Source organism: Chanos chanos, chromosome 11 (assembly GCF_902362185.1).
Source record: "Chanos chanos chromosome 11, fChaCha1.1, whole genome shotgun sequence".
NCBI classification, from domain to species: Eukaryota; Metazoa; Chordata; class Actinopteri; order Gonorynchiformes; family Chanidae; genus Chanos; species Chanos chanos.
The window spans coordinates 256,002-274,134 of record NC_044505.1 but is presented as its reverse complement, the minus strand read 5'-3'; the positions used below and the strand labels follow the sequence as shown (position 1 = coordinate 274,134).

General features: G+C 42.8%; 2 protein-coding genes across 3 annotated transcripts; one reads left to right on the top strand and one right to left on the bottom strand.

Moving 5' to 3' along the window:
* Positions 1 to 1,625: 1,625 nt before the first annotated feature.
* On the top strand, positions 1,626 to 5,544 carry ucp1 (uncoupling protein 1). 2 transcript variants are annotated; one of them, XM_030788042.1, is made up of 7 exons: positions 1,626 to 1,697; positions 1,941 to 2,074; positions 2,476 to 2,683; positions 2,804 to 3,001; positions 3,355 to 3,456; positions 4,357 to 4,537; positions 4,785 to 5,544. In XM_030788042.1, the coding sequence occupies exons 2-7, from the start codon at positions 1,949 to 1,951 to the stop codon at positions 4,897 to 4,899; spliced, it is 930 nt and encodes a 309-aa protein (XP_030643902.1). In that variant the 5' UTR covers positions 1,626 to 1,697; positions 1,941 to 1,948; the 3' UTR covers positions 4,900 to 5,544. The 2 variants fall into 2 exon arrangements, with proteins under 2 accessions (XP_030643902.1, XP_030643901.1); XM_030788041.1 differs by having other exon boundaries at positions 1,627 to 1,697; positions 1,912 to 2,074.
* A 115-nt stretch (positions 5,545 to 5,659) lies between these two features.
* On the bottom strand, positions 5,660 to 12,716 carry elmod2 (ELMO/CED-12 domain containing 2). The gene is made up of 9 exons (XM_030788043.1): positions 12,572 to 12,716; positions 10,427 to 10,574; positions 10,179 to 10,207; positions 9,731 to 9,828; positions 9,050 to 9,179; positions 8,487 to 8,620; positions 7,401 to 7,469; positions 7,156 to 7,289; positions 5,660 to 6,592 (listed from the first exon to the last, which is right to left on the bottom strand). The coding sequence occupies exons 2-9, from the start codon at positions 10,569 to 10,571 to the stop codon at positions 6,435 to 6,437; spliced, it is 897 nt and encodes a 298-aa protein (XP_030643903.1). The 5' UTR covers positions 10,572 to 10,574; positions 12,572 to 12,716; the 3' UTR covers positions 5,660 to 6,434.
* Positions 12,717 to 18,133: the final 5,417 nt, after the last annotated feature.

Sequence of the window (18,133 nt, the reverse complement as noted above, 5' to 3'; positions counted from 1 at the left end):
GAAGTACTAAAAGTTAGTCCAGATTTTGAAACTTTGTCCATCAGCCCAGGCTGGTGTTCTGTCAACCTGTTTGACCTGGTGCAGTTGTGCCACAGGGTCGTGACCTATATTCTGGGTGTTTTCCTGTATGGGACCAACATGTGAAACTTTGCCAGACTTTGTCGACTCATCAGCAGGATTATCCAATGGTGATACGGATCAGAGTTTGTGCTGTGAACCTCAGCACTGATAAGAATATAATGATCTGCTGAAACTAAAGTGCAATGACTAATCGAGGAGACAGCTGTAAAACACTGGGACAATACTTGCTTGCTTTCTTTCTTTCTTTCTTTCTTTTTCTTTCTTTCTTTCTTTCTTTCTTTCTTTTTTGATGAAAATAGTCCAAACTAGACCTGAATTTGACCTGTGATTTTTGCATGAGAAAGGCAGGAAGTGCTTCTATTAGCTGTTGTGTCAGAGAAATGGTGAAGGTTGGAATTAACTTTTTTTTTTTTTCACAAAGGTGTTACGTAATGAACGCATATCCTACGCAGTCAAGTCCTGAGCTGAAAGAACACACACAGTGAAGCAACACTGTTATCAGTCCCCATGAACTTCAGTCACTAACGTCATCACTCCCCCCCATTTTTCTAACTGGTCTGAACTGGGTAACTGTGCTTAGGGCTAATGCTGAGACTATTGGGTGTGTGTTCATTCCCACCCAATGGGAACATACAATACTTACATCAGCTGTCACAGTCTTAAGGATATAACTGTATTTAGGCTTGAACAGAATGCGGTCGTAGCTCTGTTTCTGACGTAGTAATTACCAGCAGTAAAGTGACATTTGAAATGTTTGGTCAGTAAAACAACTGGAGTAAAACATTCTCAGCAGCACATACTATGTAAGCCCAAATTCATTTTTTTTTAATTTGTTATCCGATAGTCAATATATTCAATATAAATGTTTGTCTTTAGTAATAAATACTGAAATCCCCTCTTATTTATACTGTATATGGTAGAACATACATATCTTTCACCTGTAACTGTGGTCAGAGAGTGTGTCAAACTGCCAATCACATCTCTCAGCCCACAGGCACTGTCTGTCACACCCTCGTTCCTATTGGCTGAGAGCTTGATCGAGCCCCCTACGCTGTGGTGGTGTTTTGCTGTGAACTATCACCTACACTACGTTTACGAGAAACATTTGTTAGGAGGTCATCCACAGAAACTGCATGGAAACCAGATGAACTTCTCTTGTTTAAATATTTAAAGTATTTTGTAGATCACCTTTTCCAGACACGCGTTTTTTTCACTAATGCTCACAGACATTAAACATGGTGGCTGTGTTTAAACTGTTTTCTACTATCAGTCTGCTGAGATGGCTGAGACCTCATCCTTATTTCTTTGGCAAATGGACAAAATCTTGCAAATATTCAAACATAAAACCATGTCATTTCATCAAGTTTCCACCCACTTTTGTGGGTACAGGTTGGAGGTTATTTACTCAAACGTGAGTGCTTTTCTGCCCTGGGTTGCTGAGTGAACTATGGCTCTGAGCCAGCATGTGGACTTTGACTGGGAGAAACGCCTCTCTCAAACTGTTGGACAGAAAAAAGTCTGTGAGGATGATATATAAGGAAAGAAGGAGATGCCTTCTCATTTAAACTCCTCCGAACACATCAGCAAACCGTCCGCTGCGCTGTTGGATTAGCAATGTAAGTTATTCAATTAATCAATTTCATCTTCATAATTCACTCATAGCCTCGCTATAAATTGGTACTTCACAAAGTACAAGTGTTCTGTTTATCACTGACATTCAAAGAGCTGTTAGGACTCTCAGGTTTGACTGAGACTGAAGAGAATAAACGAATTATAATTTTTAGATGATTTTAATGAAGATGTGTACCAATATCTTTCTCTTTCTGTCAGTGTGCATCCACCTGTCTCTCTCTCTGTAGCTGTAAAGATGGTGGGACTGAGGCCGTCTGATGTGCCCCCTCCTCTGGGTGTGAAGGTTCTGAGCGCGGGCACTGCGGCTTGCATCGCTGACCTCGTTACGTTCCCGTTAGACACTGCCAAAGTCAGACTGCAGGTACAGCCAGTCCTCTAAGGTCTCATTAGTCACAGTGCGATTGGACCCTTGTCTGACACTGATGCTCATCTGCATGTATTCACTGGTATCTGACTGCACTTACATGGGATCCAAAGCAAATAAATTCACTTTGAATAGGTTTAGTTTTTCTGGGAAAATGTTCATTTGTAATTAGTTGAAAGAATTCTCAAAGGCATATGCAAAAAGAGAAATCTGAAAAGTAAAACAGGTGTTAGCAGGCAAACTAGGTGTCTTTTCCCTGCCATTGTTTGTAAACTTTACTGTCCTCATTCTTAACTTCAGCATCCACTATCTTCTGATGCCTGTTTGGCCTCAGCTCACGCCCTGTCTTACTCCCTGTCTTACGCCCTGTCTTACTCCCTGTCTCTGCTGTGATTCAGATCCAGGGAGAGAAGACCGTGTCCCAGGCAGCCAAGGGCATCCGATACAGAGGTGTCTTTGGGACGATTAGCACCATGGTGCGGACTGAGGGGCCACGCTCCCTCTACAATGGCCTCGTGGCCGGACTTCAGAGACAGATGGCTTTTGCTTCCATTCGAATCGGCCTCTATGATAATGTGAAGAGCTTCTATACTGGTGGCAAAGACAGTGAGTATGTGCGTGTGTGTATATGGAGACTAAATGTGACTGAGCAAAACTCCCTATGATACCAGCCAGACTTTTCCCTGCTGGTTGTGGTTTAAGTCCTGTCTCTCTCTGTCTCCCCAGACCCAGGTGTGATGATGCGTATTCTGGCTGGCTGCACCACAGGAGCAATGGCGGTTTCTATGGCTCAACCTACAGATGTGGTCAAAGTGCGATTCCAGGCCCAGATGAACCTGCAAGGCGTCGCACGACGCTACAATGGCACGATGCAAGCCTACAGACAGATCTTCCTGCAGGAGGGGGTACGGGGCCTTTGGAAAGGTCAGTGCCCCACCGTGAGGGCGTGGTCTTGGGGACCATCCACACTTTCCAGTGTGGCATTAAGAGGATTAGTGCTCTGTAAACAGGAAAGGCAGTGTAACCCACATGTTCTCACAAATGTAGTATTTACACATAAAACGGTCTAAAAAAAGAAAACCCGTCTAATTTTGAACATTTTGTACAGATGTTGTGCATTGATCAGAATGGACAGAACATTTAGAGATGTTCTTCAGGAATGGTTGAGAATTTTTTTTGGTGTTTTGGGCAATCGAATTCTGGAGAATAATGACTAAATGGTCTTGTTTTTGATGAAGTGAACATATTTTCATAACTGTTTTTGTCTCTCTCATCAGGAACACTGCCAAATATCACCAGGAATGCCCTTGTGAACTGCACTGAGCTGGTGTCCTATGACCTCATTAAAGAGGCCATCCTGAAAAACAGACTCATGTCAGGTGTGTGTTCCTGAGGGTCTCTGTGTGTCTGTGTTGTCTGGCAGTAGGAGCACGGGGATTGTAGGATGAAGAAAAAAGTAGAACGTCTAAAGAACCCACTGTTCTTCTATAGACAGAGTGGTACTTTATACTACCACACAGGCTACTCCCATAACTAGACAATTAGCGGACAAAATGTTAATCATCATCCTGTGGTTTATCTTGTCCTGATTTGGCTTCTGATAAAAATGGTCTGCATAAGGATTTCACATTACAGCATAAGAGAATGTCTTAGTTTTATGGGTCCATTCGGAAGATAAGAAAACAATATAATCATCTAGGCACTGTGCTGCTCCATCTCCACAGTGAATGTTATGTAAATTTGTTAAACATTTTGTGTTGATTTATATATTGAAAGTGTTATAATTTGAAGTTTAAATTTGCCTTAGAAATAACAAAGCTGTTCTTGAATGACGTCGACCTTTGTTTTGTGCTTATTATTATATTTTTAAGTATCGGTTCAGGCATCGGCACCATTTTAGAAGTATTGTTTTAGCACCGGTATCAGAAAAAACCCAAACAATACCCAACCCTACTTGTTAGACACCTGTACAGTCATCTGCCTCACCTGTTAGACACCTCAGAGTCAAGGCTGCGCAGCAGGGACTAGTTTTTTCTGACCTGTTTTCTCAGTAGACTGTTAAGTCAGGGGGTACTGTCCTGTTTGGATTTGACTGTTGTGGCCTGTAAAGCCCTTTGAGACTGTAAACAGTGATATCGGGCTCTAAATAAACTTGAAACTTATCTGTAAATGAAGCACCACTTATTTTACTGGTACAATGTCACGTTTGAACAATTCTTGTTTTACACTATTCTGTGTGTAATGCATAATCTTAACCACTGTCCTTCATGTGATTACAGACAACCTGCCATGTCATTTTGTGTCTGCATTTGGGGCGGGCTTTATCACCACGGTGATCGCCTCTCCGGTGGACGTGGTGAAGACACGGTACATGAACTCTCCCCCAGGGCAGTACTCCAGCGCCATCAACTGCGCCTGGACCATGATGACCAAGGAAGGGCCCACTGCCTTCTATAAGGGGTGAGAAATCTGTCACACCACACAAACACACTAACACAGATGCAAACCACTGCTGTCTAGAAAGCCTGAGCATTCACACACACACACACACACCACTGATTTGTTATCAGATGATGATTCATGAGTTGACTTGATTTATGACCAGTGTTTCACATGCCCCTTATCACTGTAACACTCCCTACATGCCACTGTAACACGGCCTACTGAAGCCCTACTGAAGGCCTTTGTTGTCTCTCTCTCTCGTCAGGTTTGTTCCGTCCTTCCTGCGGCTAGGCTCGTGGAACGTTGTGATGTTTGTGTCCTTTGAGCAGCTGAAGAGAGCGATGATGATGTCCAGGCAGCAGATTGAGGCGGCTGTGTAGACTAACGACCAGAAAAAAACAACCTAGTGCAAGTTTTCACAAATGGAATAACACAGACCCACACAGAGCTCCACCCGTACCAGCGAAGCTGACGGATGTCCAGACAAGCGCCCATGTAATTTATTTGTACTCAAGGTCCTGTGACTGAATGCAGTCAGTGAGAATGTATAGTACATCATGAACTATGTGAATTGTACAACAGCAGAGGAATTCCACCGTAAACACAGGACCAGACCGTGGAGCCGTCGTGTGACGTGTCTAGACTTGTCCAGTCTCTGGTCTTCTTTCACCGCATCCTCTCCTTAATGGCGTGATTTTTAATGTGTTGTGATGTCCGGTGTTTTCAGAATGTTTTAATTTAAGACAGTATGTTTTTACTGAGTATTTGTAGTATTTTAAAGGTGTATAATGTTTGGTATGAATTAGTCCTTTGTCCGGCAGGGCAGTTTTTGTTTGTTTGTTTGTTTGTTTGTTTGTTTGTTTGTGTGTTGGCCCGACACGGTCACAACCCTCTAAACCCACGGTTTAACTGAGAACGTTGAGAAGAAAGAAGACATGCACAGACGTCTAACAAGATGCTTTTGTAAAAATGAAAGCTCTGTTGAGCCTTGGGAAGAATAAACTCTTATTTATATCAGTGACAGATGCTGTTTGCTTGCCCCTCTGATTTATTATCTATTGTTTGTAACATTCAGTCAGCTGATCAGGACTACAAAGGTACAAATCCTGTGCGAAAGCGGTCATAAATAACACACACACACACACACACACACACACACTTTAGTGCAGGTAGCAAACCAACATACGCTGCTGTGCTATTTCAGTCTTAATATTGCCAACAGGGGATGTCATCAGGAATGACTCACCGAGAATCACAAACAAAGAAAACAAGTCCATTATTAGTCTGTGGGGGGATTTAGCACAAACAAACCATTAACACATGCAAGTACTGTGCAAGACAATTACAAAACAGAAAAAGTGACAATTCCTTAATTAACTGATATAAGGACACGGTGATGATAACAGTATAAATATCGATTCCTGAGATGACAAAACACAATATTTTTAAAAAAGAAATGATAAACATACCTGCGGTTAACTGAAGTATTAAGGTTTGAATTGAATTACTCAGTCAGCTCTGTGTACTGCCTCATCCCCCAACCCATCAGCCAATCAGACCTTTACAAACCTCCTTACCTCTTCATTTAGTCCCGCCCACACCTGCTTTATGTTCTGGAATGGTCTTTCAGATTAAAACCAGTCTCTCCCAGACAGAGACTAAGACTAGTCCTGATCTACGTTTTAACCGAAAAATGTCAATTTAGAACGTAATCTAATTCAGACTTAACCTTTGTCTGAAGGCCATAATGTTTTTGTGTGTAAAAAGCAGACTATACAGGAGTAAAATGAATATTCTATTAGAGAGAGTGTTGTCCATTCGTCCTGTATGCATGAGGTGTTCATTTAGACTCATCAGCACGCATTTAAACAATGAACCTCTTTCATTTAAACCGTTCAGTCTCTTTAAGTTTCAGTCAGTTTTTAGGCTCCACTGTTAAGATGAGAGTGATGCTGGGGTCCAGCAGAAGCAGCTTCACTTTGTCGTGAAATTTCTCCCTGTACAGATTGAACTCCATGATACTCTCAGGCTGCTCCTCCACCCAGAACTTATCAAACTCGTACACCAGGTAACCTGCCCAGAGAATAACAGAGACATTAGGCCAGGTAACCTGCCCAGAGAATAACAGAGACATTAGGCCAGGTAACCTGCCCAGAGAATAACAGAGACATTAGGCCAGGTAACCTGCCCAGAGAATAACAGAGACATTAGGTCAGGTAACTTGCCCAGAGAGTAACAGAGACATTAGGCCAAATCCAAACATCTTGTGATCAGTGCATCATTCAGATGACCAGCACGGCAGAAAAGACAGACGCAGATGAATGGAGTGACATCTCTACAGACATTGGTCTGTTCTTTCACACACACGACAGATAGTACAGAAGCAGCTCAGTGGAGAGATGATTTCCATTGAGTTACTGAGAGCGTGTGTTTGTGAAAGAGAGACAGAGCGTAGGAGTGAGAGAGTGTGTGAGTGTGTGTGTGTGTGTGCGCATGTGCCATAAGAAGAGTTTGTATGTGTGAGAGAGTGAGTGAATATGTATGTGTGTATGAGAGAGAGAGAATGAGGACGTGGTGTGTGTGTGTGTGCGTGCGTGTGTGTGTGTGTGTCCTGCAAGTTGTGCAGGGTTACTCACAGAAAAGTTGTTGGAAATGCTGAAGCTGAGGTTTGCCTGGAACCGTGTTGTAAAAATGCGACTTCAGAGCTCCGTTCTTCAGTAGACTGTAGGCCATCTCAGTCAGATTTATCCCCACGATGGCGTATGAGTAACTGAAATACAGCGAAACCTTCCAATAAACACGTCTCTTCATCTCACCCATTCCACACCCACTCACACTTAAAACGCTTTTGACCTACGGGTTAGTGCGATGGAAAGCTTACCCCTGTTTGGGATGGCTGGCGTGAGACAGGACCCGTCGTGCTGTACTGGTGTACGTCTCACTGAAGAACCTGCCACAGCAATCAGACCAGGTAATGTGTCTGTAAGAGCCATGAATCCCCTCACTCTAACCCTAACCCTGACCCTGAACCTAACTCAAAGGTCACTTCTCTCTCATCTCTGATCTTACATTACCATATTTTACAGTGTATTCACATTAAGCGCTCCAAGTTTAAGATCATTCTCTAAGTTTCCGTTTATTTTCATACTTCACCCAATTGTCACATTACTGTCAAGATTACCACAACTCAGTAACTGTTTATTGTGTTACTGTTGATTTTACCGGTGAAGATTCAGTAAATGAAAGCACCATGGCTGTCACTGCATGACCACATCAGTGTTTCACCAACAATCTGTGATTGACCGCATCTCTCCCTCACCACCCCAGACATGGTTCTTCTAACCCAATGTTGTCCCACATGCTTCATCTCTCAGAAGTCCACACCAGTGAAGAAGACTGAGGACCAGTGCAGGTGGAGTCCACACCAGTGAAGGAGACTGAGGACCAGTGCAGGTGTCCTTCACTGTTTCTTCTCACCTGCCTGGTGAAGAAGTGTCCCCATGGCAACACGGCACTGCACGACCCTGCCCATCACTGCCTCATCTGAACTATCCTCCCGTTCCTGACTGTTATTTACACTGGACCATTAAAATGACTCCATTTATCTACCCTCAACACGCGCACACACTCAACACCTCAGTCACGACACACACTCAACACCTCAGTCACGCCACACACTCAACACCTCAGTCACGACTCACACTCAACACCTCAGTCACGACACACACACACACAGCACCTCAGTCACGACACACACACACACAGCACCTCAGTCACGACACACACACACACAGCACCTCAGTCACGACACACACTCAGCACCTCAGTCAGGACACACACACACTCAACACCTCAGTCAGGACACACACACACTCAGCACCTCAGTCACGACACACACACACACAGCACCTCAGTCACGACACACACACACACAGCACCTCAGTCACGACACACACTCAACACTTACACAAGGTTGGTCAGGCCTAGCATGCCCATTCCTCTGAAGTCAGTCTTCGGGTCGTCGCCTTGGAAACCAATGTCGCCCCACTGTTTGGTGATTCTGCTCTCCAGCTTGACTGCTGGCATCAGCAGGTTCCATAGCTACAAACACAGCAGACTTTTCCACTTCACAAACACAACACATCACTGTTCTAAGGGTCAGTGTGTCACAGGGCAAAGGGCAAGCTCCATGTGAAGAGCAAACAAAGGGCGAATGAATTTAAATCAGTTTAGTCAAGTTAACAGGCGAAGTCAAGGTGGACAAAGCTAAATAAAACTTCACAAACTCCTGCTTTGGCCCTGTGTCATCACCCAGAGTTTGATCACAGTCTGATTTTGCCTTTGGTGTGTTAGCGCACATCCAGAACAAAAGCCACCTTCACTTAATTAACAACAAACGGCTACAATGTTGGGTTACACAAAAGGTTTAATTGGTTTCAAGATGTTTTGGATTGAAAGAGCAGCACCATGTAAAGTCTGATCCATTTGGAGAAAATGGCCTAGCGTCTGTTAATGTGGAGAGTGACTTACCTTCAGGAGCATCTGCTCATGTGCTTCATTCTCAGAATCAAATCCTTGTTTTCTGAGCTCCTCCACACTCACATACAGGCTGTTATAGCCACTGATCTGCATCAGACACTGCCGCAGACGCACCTTAAACCTTTAGGAGACAAAGCCCCTTTACTCCTCAACCTTCACAATGACACGCCTCAGTAAACATCTCATCAGTAAACACCTCATCAGTAAACACTTCATCAGTGCACAGTCAACACCTCATCAGTAAACATCTCATCAGTAAACACCTCATCAGTAAACAGTAAACACCTCATCAGTAAACACTTCATCAGTAAACACTTCATCAGTGCGCAGTCAACACCTCATCAGTAAACATCTCATCAGTAAACAGTAAACACCTCATCAGTAAACACTTTATCTGTAAAAAAATAAGATTTAAAAATGTAACATTCAGACAAAGCACTGATATGATATTCTGCATCTCTTAATAATTAAGACCAAAATCTTGTCTTCAGACAAGAATATCATCCTAAATACAGAGAAGCACAGGTAATGATGGGAAAGGACCTGAAGTGTTGACATTTGTAAAGAGTTTAAAGCCAGTTTTGAACTGACACTTCAACTGAAACAGGTGCTAGAACGAAGTACTTTCCAATCTGGTATATCATAAAACCTGGGGCCATAAGACAAACCTACTCTGGATCACTCTGTTCTTTAATATTCTTTTCCTTCATGATTTGAGCCACACAGTTTTCCACTGCATCTTCCTTCACATCCACTGCACCTCGCAGCACCTGCAAGCAAAAGAATGAGTCAATCACTTCATTAGTCCAATGGGCCAAACAGTGCTGCCTGTGATGACATTTGTCATTGGGATGAACTGTGTCTCAGTAGTGTAACTGTCATGTCTACTGATCTATTACACTACGAGTCAAACAGATTCAGGATTAACTCAGTCAGTCGACTCAGTTATTCAAAGTGAAGTTAAACTGACACACAGTCACATGATTACTGCATAGCATCTATTCAGGCTTAAGGACAACGGTTCTCAAATATATTAGCTGAGGACCTGTTTACATTCTTGAGTCTGACACACAGAGATCTGTCGGTGTCAGTTGGTGCATGAGCAGCTAGGCCATCTTACCGTGCTCTTCGACGACCTGAGTGAATGCTCTGAAAAGAGACAACAAAACATTCAGGCATGAGCTATAAACACGTTCCTCACCTGTCTCCAGATTAAACTCAAAAATGTTCCTCACCTGTCTCCAGATTAAACTCCAAATGTTCCTCACCTGTCTCCAGATTAAACTCAAAGACATTCCTCACCTGTCTCGAGATTAAACTCAAAGACGTTCCTCACCTGTCTCCAGATTAAACTCAAATGTTCCTCACCTGCCTTTGCTGTCCTCGGTGCTCCTGCTTTGCAGTTGGCACAAATCCTCTGCAGCTCACACCTGCCCGTGATCTGCCTGAGAAACCATTTCAGCCAGAACCGCAGAAAACAAGTGTACACATACTGCCAGACAAACCACAGCATGGTCTGAAACACAGGAAAACAAGTGTACACATACTGCCAGACAAACCACAGCATGGTCTGAAACACAGGAAAACAAGTGTACACATACTGCCAGACAAACCACAGCATGGTCTGAAACACAGGAAAACAAGTGTACACATACTGCCAGACAAACCACAGCATGGTCTGAAACACAGGAAAACAAGTGTACACATACTGCCAGACAAACCACAGCATGGTCTGAAACACAGGAAAACAAGTGTACACATACTGCCAGACAAACCACAGCATGGTCTGAAACACAGGAAAACAAGTGTACACATACTGCCAGACAAACCACAGCATGGTCTGAAACACAGGAAAACAAGTGTACACATACTGCCAGACAAACCACAGCATGGTCTGAAACACAGGAAAACAAGTGTACACATACTGCCAGACAAACCACAGCATGGTCTGAAACACAGGAAAACAAGTGTACACATACTGCCAGACAAACCACAGCATGGTCTGAAACACAGGAAAACAAGTGTACACATACTGCCAGACAAACCACAGCATGGTCTGAAACACAGGAAAACAAGTGTACACATACTGCCAGACAAACCACAGCATGGTCTGAAACACAGGAAAACAAGCTGCTCATGTGTCTGGCTCCTCAGTGCAGAGTGTAGAGCACAGGTAAACTCCACCCTGCTTTTTTCTGGGCTAGACACACATACGCAGGTTGGGATAGATAGACATACACAGGTTGGGATACATAGACAGACATATACAGGTTGGGATAGATAGACAGACATATACAGGTTGGGATAGATAGACAGACATATACAGGTTGGGATAGATAGACATACACAGGTTGGTATAGACAGACATACACAGGTTGGGATACATAGACATACACAGGTTGGTATAGACAGACATACGCAGGTTGGGATAGATAGACAGGCATATACAGGTTGGGATACATAGACATACACAGGTTGGTATAGACAGACATACGCAGGTTGGTATAGATAGACATATACAGGTTGGGATACTGTAGACAGGCATGTACAGGTTGGTATACATAGACATACGCAGGTTGGTATACATAGACAGGCATGTACAGGTTGGATGATGGATTGTTTACGCCTTTGAAGTTGGAGGGGATCAAAATGTCATACAGACAAAAGTGAAACAGTTCAGTCACTGAAGAACTGCAGAAAACCAAGATGCTCTGAATTCGGTTGACATTTGCTCAGGAGTTCAGTTAGTGGAGATTTTAAAATTGTCTGGACTCTTGAGTGGCTGGTTCACTTAATGCTATCTAAAGATTGGCCCATGCACTACAGTAATGTCAGTCCAAAGAGAACTCTCTCTTACAAGGGTTGTCAGTCTTCTGGATCTCTGCTTGTTGCCCCAACCCTATATAAACCAGTACCAAAAGACATCAACCTCAATATGGCAGTCTAGTGTGAAGCCTGTCCAACTAAAACATATCAACACAACACCGCAGCCGTCTGTCTTGAGGAGAGATAACTAGCAGTAAATTGTACATGGTATTTTAAGGTTCACCTCTTGTATATGAACAGTATTTTTAGTACAATTTCCAGGCGAGTCCAACCCATCATTCTGCCCAACCAAAACAACTAAGTGACTGATGTTACATAGCAGGCAGAATATTATCATTTCAACAGTTAAACAGTTTAAACTACCAAGAGAGAAACAGACATTACTCCAGTTATGACGCCGTCTAAGTTCCCTAAAGCTGTTTGTTTTCAATTGTAACACTCTCATAGGATCCGATAGATGGAAACAATGGAGCAGAGCTGTCGGCAGTCTAGCCCGAAGAATCAACGGATCTCCCAAAGGATTAACATCTCAACTTTACATGTTAATTTTCCATTTACCAAATGACGAGGCTCGTCGATTTTAGGAACAAATTGAACCAACTACAGTCACGAATCAAGCATTCTTAAAATTAGCAAGTTTCGCTAATTGGTAACTTGCAAAACAACAGGTTGTCAAAATTATATTACCCAAATAACAACACGGAGAAGTCTTCCTAGAACGTTGTTCGTAAACGACAGAACTGCTGAAATAAACACGTTCTGACGCTGATAATTCCACCGCAACTAAACACTATGAGTGGATTTTTCTGTTGTCCCTATGAGTAGCATTTGTCATTTGTCTGAAGGCTTGCTTTCACTCTTGCGTAGGGATATATGTTGGCTGGCCGTAATTACGCATTACCGCCACCTAAGGGCGCGGAATATAAATTACAAAGTAATAGCACCACATCGGAGGCTTGAAAATATTCACTGATAAAAAAAAAGCAGTCCGCCCAGACACCCCTGAGGGTTAGAGACCGCTGATTTGTAGACATTTGTTTGACCTGTCGCAATCCTTATATTCACCTGTCAGTCTCATATCAGACCAAACTGCTTCGGTCGGTCCTCATGGAGTACCGTCAGTGCGATACCAACTGAGTGTGTAAATTATGTATCTCTAAATAATGTGTCTCCCAATCAAGGAAACGAATTGCTTTCTGTTAATCAAGAGTTGCTTCCTTGCAATGCATCAACAGAATGAGAGTGGAATTTAATTATTGCCTTGATAACATCCATACTCGACATTTTTTACTCTGTTTGTTACGTTTGCAAAATGGTGTGCTTCTCTTCTCTTCCACCTGAGCATATTAGCTGACGCAGTAATAAAACGTAATTTGAAGAGAAACTCCTTGCAGCCACATGAGGGCGCCAGAGGCGTATGGTTGATTCGATATTCGCCTATTTACTACGGTCACAGGCGTCATCCTTAAATATATATATCATACTATGTCGCTTGGTCCTATCGCTTGCTAAGGTGTTTCACCAGATGAGTTTTATGAGAACTTAAATGATTTTTTTTCTCAATATCTGGTATTTCTATCCATGTTCCTGTATCCAAATGTTTATGTAAATGTTTTGTGTGTTTCTAGATTGGCCTATGTGCTCCTGATCCACCCAAACTGTACCCCTAATCCACCTACATCAGAAATCCGGCTACATCTGTGGAATCACCGGTACAATGCTCCTTACTGCGTTGAGAGGAAATGAAGGAAGATCCAAAGTCACTGCGTTAAGGTTTGGTTCGAATCCGTCACCCTGGCGCTTTGCCTGCTGTCAGCGTGGACAGTGACATAAGCACTGAGCTGTTTCTGGTTTAATAACAGACCATGACATGAACCATGATTTTCTACTTTTTTCTGATAAACACTGGACAATATTTCTATCCTCCTGACTTTTGCATTTATCCTCTAACTGATGTCACATCCAGGCTTCTAATTTTTTTTTAACTTCCTTATTGCTAACATAGGTTTACTTTTCAATAGAGGCCAATAATGGGACACTGTGTAATCTGTAATTCTGTGACTGGTTTTTCCTGGTATTTTGTAAACCTCTAACTCTGTTTTATCCTGGTATTCTGTAATTCTGTGACTCTGGTTTATCCTGTTTAAAGATGACAGAACCTCACCATGAGCCTCTCTGAATACTTCAACCAGGCACCATGAGGAGAGCAGTGAACAAGGGGAGAGACCGGTGGAAGGGGGGTGAAGTCGGGATGGGGTGGAAATGAAAATGGGATTCAGTCAGGATGGTGATTTTAACTGGTTTGTTCATGCCATATAACTGGCACAGTGCTACACACTGCACCAGTGAATGAGTATAGTATGGTATAGTTTAGAATGAGTGTAGTTCAGTTTGCCAAACCAGTGAATGAGTATAGTATGGTATAGTTTAGAATGAGTGTAGTTCAGTCTGCCAAACCAGTGAATGAGTTTAGTATGGTATAGTTTAGAATGAGTGTAGTTCAGTCTGCCAAACCAGTGAATGAGTATAGTATGGTATAGTTTAGAATGAGTGTAGTTCAGTTTGCCAAACCAAAACCAATCAGCAGCCCAGCGACCCTACTACCTTTCCTTACAGGACTACTGTACTTCAGTTTTCTTAGTAGTATTTAACATTTCCTAGCATTGTGTGGTTTATATAAAGTAACCTCCAAACTGTCTGTATTACATGGATGCCCCCCCTGCCCCAAAGCAGTTTAGTGTCACCTCTTCTCTCAACACTACAAGGACAAAATCAGGCCCAGAATGTCCCAGAAATGTCCAGGAAACTCCCCAAAGTCCAGAACACTCCATACCTCATGCTGTCCCACTGCACTGCTCAGACTGTCATAATAACTAATATACTACTCCATTACTCTGCACACCAAACTGCAAACATTTAGCATTGCCATACTTCTGGGGGGGGGGGGGGGGGGGTTGGCCCTCATCTGATGAGTGAGAGGTGGGGAAACACCCTGGACAGGTCTCCAGTCCATCACAGGGCAAGTACCTATATCCACTGCAGCCAATCTCATCTAGTCATTTCAATGATCAACAGCACACTAATCACTCTGACATGACAGTTCATCTCATTACCGCCATCTGATTTGGTTTAACAGGCAGCTCCCCATGGCCACAGTGCAGTCCACTTAATTGGCTAGAGCCCCATACATCACATTCGTTTTGCATGCACCACTGATGGCATGGTTTGGCTGAAGCTTCTATTAATGGTTATGTTCCAGTACCCATCTGATCTTAAACTAGACCCAGCTAGACCTGAAGTGAATGATGACTACCGTGTGTTACAGTGCTATATTAATGATGACTACAGTGTGTCACAGTGCTAGATTAATGATGACTACAGTGTGTTACAGGGCTAGATTAATAATGACTACCGTGTGTTACAGTGCTAGACTAATAATGACTACCGTGTGTTACAGTGCTAGATTAATGATGACTACATGTGTTACAGTGCTAGATTAATAATGACTACCGTGTGTCACAGTGCTAGATTAATAATGACTACCGTGTGTTACAGTGCTAGATTAATAATGACTACAGTGTGTCACAGTGCTAGATTAATGATGACTACAGTGTGTTACAGTGCTAGATTAATAATGACTACAGTGTGTCACAGTGCTAGATTAATAATGACTACCGTGTGTCACAGTGCTAGATTAATAATGACTACCGTGTGTCACAGTGCTAGATTAATAATGACTGCAGTGTGTGTTACAGTGCTAGATTAATAATGACTACAGTGTGTGTTACAGTGCTAGATTAATAATGACTACAGTGTGTTACAGTGCTAGATTAATGGCTGCAGTGGGGGAGGAACCAACAGACTCATTCATCTCGGGCAGATCTCTTACCTTTCTTCCTCAGTCACAGAGGTCACCCCCCCAAGCACACGCGTACACACACACACACACATGCACGTGTCAACACGCACACGCATGCGTACACACGCACACACACAGAATGGTGAAAACGATGATACCCAAACATGCACTATATTGGGATTATTGTGTGCAATAGGATGCATGTATGCTATGTATGGGTATCACATACCCAGATAAGTCATTTCATACAGTTCTCTATTTGAACATCCTTAATAGACCTTTCAAATGTTTGTGGGCAAGAACACTAGTGTCCCATGTGGTCAGACACATTACTAATGCCAGCAACCAGTCTCTCAGTCTCGCCATGGTATTTCTTTAGTCCAGTAGGTGTTCCTCTGTCTTTACCCTCTCCTAAATTACTCACAATTGTCTAAAACACACAGTTAAGGCACTGTTGACTGATGCAATGAAATGCTGCAAAGTCTATTAATCTGTGCCTGGGTGGTGTAGCTGTATTCTGAAGAGGACACTGCTGTGGCGAATTTTGTGGGCTACATCGCTGTGCTATCTCAGCAGCAACGCAGTGCGTGTCCCCCACGGGAACGCGAAAGCGCAGAGGTGAGGGAGAAAGAGAGCAGACGATTTCGTAAGCTGTAAAATTTCACCCCCCTTGAAAGCAATGCAAGTTTGAGATGATTGCTCTGCTTGGGAGGTCTGCCAAATAGAATTGTTTTCATTTTACCCACAGAAGATTAAATCCGCAATAACCTCATTACGAATCAACACTCCACATTTGACCTAATTATTATTTTTCCCACCTTTCATGGGACAGGGTTTCTGATGCGCTCCTTTGAAGGCGTGGTTTTGTGACAATGACGTTCTCCTGAATTTGTTTCATTGATATTCGGTCGGGTGCTGTAACGAGAGTAAACGGCACGTAAATAGCGCACAAATCAAAGTCGAAATGTGATAAAGACAGAACAGGTAAGCGGTAAGCTTTTTCTGTTTACATACACTGGCGTGTAGATGGATGACTTTGCGGCTTAATGTTGGACTCGCAAGGTCAAATATCATTTCTTTGAGTGCTAATGAAATTTGAGGGCAAGTGGGTTGATTTGTGGATAACTAAAAATCACATATAACATGGCAGTCTATACTGCTTCTTAAAAAATCTCTATATAGTTGCAACTGCTTTGTTCCCCCCAAAATGTGCTTGGTTTATTGGTGTAATTCAGGTACTAATTTATAGAATGTATCGTTGTTTTTTTTTTTACGTCTCTTGTTCGACTGAATCAACTTGGTTCGCAATTAAATTCAGTCGTGATTCACCTTGTAAACCATTTAACATGGCACGTAGCCCAAAAAAAAAGACACGTAATCTTTCGGCACTTTCTTTGAAACGTGAGTCCACATTTTGGTCTAAATGCTCGCCAAGGTTCTCTCAGTTTGAGAAGAAGCCTTGTTCATTGTTCCAGACAGTTCTATTTATAAAGATTTCCCCCGCCGAAATAGCAGTCCCCTCTCTACAGACACCAGACTTGATGTACAAATTAGCATTCTAATAAGATGGAAACATACCAGGGGTGGGATAGATTTCGGACGTTATCCTCTGATTTTGGAAACAGACCTAATGTCCTCACGCCATCCCTATAATCAGTGATTGGTTTGCAGCATATTTCAGAAATCAGCTAAACTGATAGCCTTTGTTCTGGGACGAAGAAATAGGCTTTGCTCTTGCGCTCGCATGTGTTACATCCCCGTGTTCCTTCGCATTGTGATCAGTTTACAAAGTTTGCATTTTTCACACATGTAACATAGGCTGCTTACCAGCATTTTGGACTTCTCTAAACAGTCACTTTTCTAGAGCAACCAAAGTTTGCAACTTTGATTTGGTTACACTGATAAGGCAATGTTTACATCTTTATCTTTATCATTTGGGAAAATAGCTTAATTGGGCGATAGCTAAACTGTCATCTCATTGAGCAACTCCTGCAGTCTTGACGTTAATAGCAAGTAAAAGTAATACACATATCTGATTTGATAAAACATTTGTATTGTATGATTATCATAAAAACATATTTTTGTCTGGAAGGGTACCCCTGTACCTGTGATTTGGTTGGCAGGACCAAGATGCCCTTGGCACCAACGGGAGGGATTCAGGAACTGAGGATAAGCAGAGGACCAGTTCACCTCCTTATGTCGTGTCCTGCCTGTTAGAGCCGCCGCCTGTAAGGACCATGGAGGTCATCTCACGAATGTGTGTCAGGGTGAGAAAAGCAACTGGGTCCCACTCTCACACAGCCTTTTAGACCAGTTGGAGTTCAGTCATCATCTTTGGCTGAAAGTGCCCAAATAAATTCCTCATTGTTCAAAACAATGGTTTGATTTGT

Excerpts from the sequence above, each read along its gene's own strand:
- ucp1 (XM_030788042.1), top strand. The coding sequence starts at position 1,949 with ATGGTGGGACTGAGGCCGTCTGATGTGCCCCCTCCTCTGGGTGTGAAG. Across the intron at positions 2,684-2,803 it reads CTATACTGGTGGCAAAGACA|ACCCAGGTGTGATGATGCGT; the intron begins GTGAGTATGTGC and ends CTGTCTCCCCAG. Across the intron at positions 3,457-4,356 it reads GAAAAACAGACTCATGTCAG|ACAACCTGCCATGTCATTTT; the intron begins GTGTGTGTTCCT and ends ATGTGATTACAG.
- elmod2 (XM_030788043.1), bottom strand. The coding sequence starts at position 10,571 with ATGCTGTGGTTTGTCTGGCAGTATGTGTACACTTGTTTTCTGCGGTTC. Across the intron at positions 9,829-10,178 it reads TCAGGTCGTCGAAGAGCACG|GTGCTGCGAGGTGCAGTGGA; the intron begins GTAAGATGGCCT and ends TTTTGCTTGCAG. Across the intron at positions 9,180-9,730 it reads AAAGAACAGAGTGATCCAGA|GTTTAAGGTGCGTCTGCGGC; the intron begins GTAGGTTTGTCT and ends TGTCTCCTAAAG.